Source organism: Bombina bombina, chromosome 3 (genome assembly GCF_027579735.1).
Source record: "Bombina bombina isolate aBomBom1 chromosome 3, aBomBom1.pri, whole genome shotgun sequence".
Classification (NCBI taxonomy): domain Eukaryota; kingdom Metazoa; phylum Chordata; class Amphibia; order Anura; family Bombinatoridae; genus Bombina; species Bombina bombina.
Window position 1 is genome coordinate 895,149,956 of NC_069501.1, and position 6,375 is coordinate 895,156,330.

General features: G+C 33.5%; 1 protein-coding gene across 1 annotated transcript in view; it reads left to right on the forward strand.

The window, feature by feature from the left end:
• KCTD12 (potassium channel tetramerization domain containing 12) overlaps nt 1-3,826 on the forward strand; it is a 4,147-nt gene extending 321 nt beyond the window's left edge. Inside the window, exon 1 of the mRNA XM_053707912.1 lies at nt 1-3,826. This exon is cut by the window's left edge and continues 321 nt beyond it. Coding sequence (XP_053563887.1) covers nt 1-872 — 872 coding nt within the window. The 3' untranslated portion in view covers nt 873-3,826.
• Nucleotides 3,827-6,375: the final 2,549 nt, after the last annotated feature.

Genomic DNA, 6,375 nt, shown 5'->3' on the forward strand with positions numbered 1-6,375 from the left:
AGCTAAATGTTGGGGGCCAAGTTTATGTAACCCGTCACACCACTCTTATAGCAGTACCAGAATCCCTTCTGTGGCGCATGTTCTCCCAACAAAAGCCAGGGGAGTTAGCCAGAGACAGTAAGGGACGTTTCTTTCTAGACAGGGATGGTTTTCTCTTTCGATATATTTTGGATTACTTGCGAGATCTGCAGCTAGTACTCCCAGACTACTTTCCAGAAAGAAGCCGGCTTCAGAGAGAAGCTGAACATTTTCAGTTGCCTGAACTTGTGAAACGTCTGAATCCTTTGAGAGTCAGTAAGGACAGTTCAATTGGGGGAGAAGAGCCCCCTCTGCTTCTCACCCCTGCAACCATTCAAGAACCTGACTTAGACACAGCAGTCATTCCAGTTTCATCCTCCCCAGCAGCTGGTGTGCCCTCCCCAACCCTAGACCCATACAGATTCAACGCCGCCTCATCTTGCAGCCCAGGCTCAGTACCACGCTTAACCCCTTCCCAATCCTTGGAAGGCAGAAGATCTGGCTACATAACAGTTGGCTATCGAGGGTCCTACACCATAGGACGAGAGGCTCAAGCTGATGCCAAGTTTCGGAGGGTTGCCCGCATCACTGTCTGTGGCAAAACTTCCCTTGCCAAAGAAGTTTTTGGGGAAACCTTAAATGAAAGCAGAGATCCTGACAGGCCTCCTGAGAGGTACACGTCCAGGTACTATCTGAAATTTAACTTTCTGGAACAGGCTTTTGATAAGCTGTCTGAATCTGGCTTCCACATGGTGGCATGTAGCTCCACTGGAACTTGTGCTTTTGCCAGTAATGACCAGAGTGAAGACAAAGTCTGGACCAGCTACACTGAATATGTCTTCTGCAGGGACTGAAACTGTGCCATAGCTTGTGAGATACACAAAGGAAAAATGCCAACCTTTTACCATTCTTTGTGACCTCAATTTTTAATGAAAAAAAAAAAAAAAGACTGCAATACAAATAAAGAAGCAACAGGGACTGCTAGGTCACATTGTGATATATTAACCTTAAAATAAATCCTTGGACTTCTGAGTATGTGAATACTTAAGTGCTTATAAGTCATAGTAAGTTTTTCCTTAGGGATTATTGTTTGTATTACATTTTATAATCCTACTAAAGAAAACTATCATTTTTTTATGCAGGGATATGTGCTACAAAGTAAATGAATGTTAGCTTTTTAATTCAAGGTTATATTTGCACAGAGATTGCCAGTACACCTGTAGGGAGGTTGAATAAGGCTAATAAGAATGTGTTTCATAAATGTATCCAGAGAAAAAAAGCTTGCAGTGTCCTTTTTAATAAAACATGCTGTGTGCAGACAAATATAAAGCTGCACTACTGCATCCAAAGTAATTTAATCTCCAAACAAATATGACTTCTTTTTCTGTACAAAGTTACCCAACTTCAAATTATTACCGGTAATGCAATATTATCTTCAGAATACACTTGTTGCCAATTAGCTTAGAACTAAATCCAGTATCACAGTTTCCTAAATGATATATCTGTGACATTGTTTTCTGTCCAATATTAAAAATACAAATCAGAATTTAAGTTTGTTACAGTCACACTGAGTTTCTTCATTTACAGCAAATTACAAAGTTACATGTTCCTGGGCCCTTTTTAAACTGCTACCATTTCCTCAGACAAATAATATACATATAAATGTATGTATAAATTCAAATGTCATCATTTTAATTTAAATGTAAATGAACACAAACATATCATTTTCTGTAGTGTTTTCTGTAGAATTATTTTGTTTTAAAACAAATATTACTTAGAATATGCTGTTATAATTTGGTATTATAGTTTCCATGCACATTACTTTTTTTCCAAAGAATTATTAGTATCAAAAAAATAAACTGAAATGCACAAATGTCTTATTTATAATATTGTTGTAAACATAAATGTTAGAAGAATGAAGTAAGGATTTGAAGATTTGTATAGACCTAACATTCCCATAAACTGGTGTGAACTTTACAATATATAACAGTGTTTCTTGCCTTCTGAGAATAGTTTACAGTAAATACAATATTCCTGAAATACAATGTTGTTTTCCTGTATTTACAATAACAAGTAAATTGAATGAGAAACTTCTGAAAACCTATTGGCATAGAAATAAGATTTTGTTTGAAAGGTTCTACAGAGGACAATATACACAAATGGCTATTTTTTTTTAGAAAAGGCTGGAATGGAAGCTTTTTAAAATTCCCTTTTATATTCTTTAAATTTAGCAAGTTGGAGTAAAATATCTCTCCATTTAGCTTAGCTAGTAGCCCCCAAAGAAATACACAGAAATGGGATATTTATCACATTTGGTGAAAAGAGCAAAGAGTGATAGATAGCTGATACAATCTATAGAAAATAAACTGTGATGCTGTAGGTCATAACCTGACACTTAAAACTTTCAGCTTATTAATTGTTATTTTTATTATCAATTGCACATTTGTAAAAAATTCCAACATACATAACATTTATATAAACAATTAAAGACATTAATATGATAATAATATAACCAAAGATTCCCATAGCAACATGCATTCAATTAAAATATACTTTTTTTTTTCAATAATATAAGAATGATGATAATTAAGTCATGTACAAAGAATATACCATAAGATATAGAATAGCTAAAGAAGACTACAGTGTATTGCTGAGTTTGTATTACTTTGTGTGGTGATACAGTTGTCTAATATTGTACTTTATGGAAATCCTTCTCCATTCAAACCATAGCTATATTTTTATAATTAAATTCAGGCAAAAATAAGTGTTCACATAAGCAATAATGATAGTAATCCTCAGTAACAAGAATCAGAACTAAATAGCTTCATTTTACCCATTTTACTTTTTAATTAGAGCATTGTAAACATGTTTTGTTATGTCAAATAATAATGCAGTGTGTGTTTGTTGTCACCATTCATTTAATTATGTTTATTATCTATATAAAGAGAAAGTCCCAGAAAAAAAACCCAGCCACCATAAATTTGTAAAGTTGTGTCCTCTTTACACAATAATATAGATCTAATGACTATCAGCCACACATAATCACACTTGTAAGCCTTGAATCACTTTTCCAGTGACAGGCCAACATTGTTCATTGACTTTGTTGAAAGATTCACCAAGATTTCTTTTGAGCAATATTAATACTTGTTAGTAATTTTGCTTTCTCCATTTTTGTGTGTGCGTGTGTCAGTTTGGATTTCTTAACTTGTTTTATTTCCTGTTATGTAACAACTTGCTAAACCCTTTCACTGCTGTAGAGAGCTGATACAAAAATATCAAAGCAAACAATGGGTGATAATACATTTATTCTTTTATCTTTTCATTTAATGTACCATTAATCTTGCTCTGTAAATTGCAATATTATTATATAATGGATGCTAGTAATCTGAGTTACTATTTCAATCTATTGTTACATATTAGTTTCTTTTTTTATCAGAAATTTAACTGCAAAAATAATTGTGTAGATACACAAAAAGCAAATTTTCCATGTGTTAGTGCTCTGATGTTAAGCATATTTATCTAAAAACTGGCAAAATACACAAATAGGATTCAGACAGTATAGAATTTTTATTATTAAGTGAGTTTTGGAGACCATATATATTTAAGAAGTATCAGTCTTAATTCTGTCTTAATAGTTTTGTCAGCATTATCAATAAATGTTGATTCTCAAATGGGAAAAAAACTTAAACTCCTAAACTATCTGGATTTCTCATATGTGTAATAATAATGCATATAATTAGAATCTCACAAACTAACATTTTATTTTTGTTCTGTTGCTAATTTTAATAAAGTATCAATACTTAGCAAATGCTTTTTCACTGGTCATTTCATGTGCCTATAGTATGGATTTTTTATGTAACACTGTTGTTGCATTGTTTAATTGCATTTTAGGCTGCTAATAGCAGTCACTGGATCAAGTTGAAAATGTACGATTAAGATATTAAAAGTACGGGGAAGCCAATTTTCTACAATGCAAAATCTGTAGCTTAAAAGTTGTAGGCATGTTTTGCAGCATAGAGACCACTAAATCTTACTCATTTTCATCACATTAAAGGGACAATCCACTCTATAATTTGTATTGTTTAAAAAGATAGATAATCCCTTTATTACCCATTCCCCAGTTTTGCATAACCAACACTGTTATATTAATACACTTTTTACCTCTGTGATTAGCTTGTATCTAAGCCTCTGCAGACTGCCCCCTGATTTCAGTTCTTTGGACAGACTTCTATTTTAGCCAATCAGTGCTGACTCCTAGGTGACTTCACAGGAATAAGCACAATGTTATCTATATAGCACACATGAACTAGATATTTTCTTATAAATTGTCACATTTACACTTAGAATATTATTTTTAGTACATAACAGCTTAGAGCTGGGCACACTCATTCCCACAATAGTGTGAATACTTAGCACAACGTGATATAATCTCTGATTAGGCACGTTAACCAGTGCTACCTAATAAGTGAGATACATAATTATTCAACAACAACTCTTTACCTTTTCCCTCAAATTATGCCCATATCTACGAATGCTTTATTATAAGGCTGAATAAATCAAATTAGAGTTTCTATGTGTTTTGAAATTACACACATTTACACAGTGATTTTATTCGACCTTTGTAGTAATAAAAGTTATGTTTTAATTTTAGAATTCAACCGATTGGCCCTGTTTTTTACAGTATGATGTCACTGTATAGTTTGTTGAAAGAGCAGCTATGCACTACAGGGTGCAAGCTGAATGCATCAGTTTAACCAATGACAAGAGATATATATGCACAGTCACTAATAAGCAGCAAGTTCCCAATAGTGCATTATTGCTCCTGAGCCTACCTAGATATGCTTTTCTACAAATGATAACAAGAGAATGAAACACATGCTCTATCTGAATCATGAAATAAACATATTGGGTTTCATGTTCCTTTAAAGAATGAGATTTTTTGCCTCTTTAGGGAGTGTTGAACAAGCTACATTTACATAAAAGCAAGAGATGTTTACTATCCTGTTAAAGGGACATTCCAGACAAAATTGAAATCTACATGGATGCATTTCAGTTTTGAATAATAACGTTTTTATAATTTACACGCATTAGCAAAAATGCTTCTTATTAAAACTATAGCTGTTTCAAAGGTATGTTTAAGTATGCACCGTGCACCAGAATTTTAAACACAGCACTTGCTCAGAGAGCTTAAGTTGCTTGTACCATCTGGTAGACTCAATTTGTGAATTGCTGACATGATATAAGCCCCACTGATGCTCTGAGCAGCTGCAATATCTAATATGCTGGTGCACTGAAAATATCTAGCTATAGTTCACATGCACGTCAACACATGTATATTGCAAATATGTTTCTATTCAAAGATGTAATAAATCTATGTGCATTTAAATTTTCACCGGAATGTCCCTTTAAGTAAACGTAGAGGATATGTCCTTGTATATCTCCTGAATATTTTAGTAGGGGCTGATCTCCCTGTCCCTCCAGGACCCATAAATGTTGTTGTTTTTTAAAAACTTGTAGAAATAGGAAATTCCACTCTCATACACAGACCGGATGACAATCCACTGTCTTTCTTCACTTATATGATGTTGTTTTGTTCATGGGAGAGATGGGAGCCTGTTTACATAGCATTTCATGTGTTTATGTAGCCTCAGGCATGTCACATGTACCCTTTTTGCTGTATACTTGAACAGTTACGGCAGGGGGTGTTTCCTCACTGGAACAGGACCAAATAACACAACTAAGTTTAAGAAAATTAGAAATTAATTTTGGATTTAAAATAGAACAAGATCTTTGCTATGCAATAATAAAAGTGAAAGTAAACTTAAGTAGACTGCAATATATGTTGGTATAAATCATTAAAAAATAATATTACTTTCATTTATCATTTTTTTTCCAATTAAACTATAGACCTGTTTATTCGAATGAAACCCATCTGTCTTGTTAGCCGACTCTCCTCCCGCATTATAAAAATTTTTCTCTTCGTTGTGACGATTTACTATTGCCTAAATCTAATTGGTCCCCTATGGGCGTCTAAAACTGTTAGTTTCACGCCCACATGTTGCTATGCGCATGTGACAATCCTTGAATTTTAATCCAGTATCGGATGCGCGTTCACAACAGCCGCATGCACATAGGAAGGCACAACTTGATTGTTCTAAATTTAAGGACATGATAAGATATAATATATTTTTATACTAATTACTAATTGCTGACATTGAGTAATGAATAATAATATTATTTATGTGTAATATTTTAGGAAACATCATGCAACATTTATTATATTGAAATAAAGTTTTGGGCTTACTGAATATAGATTGCTCGTTAGAGTCGTCAGGGAATGCACTGCGTGCAAACTGC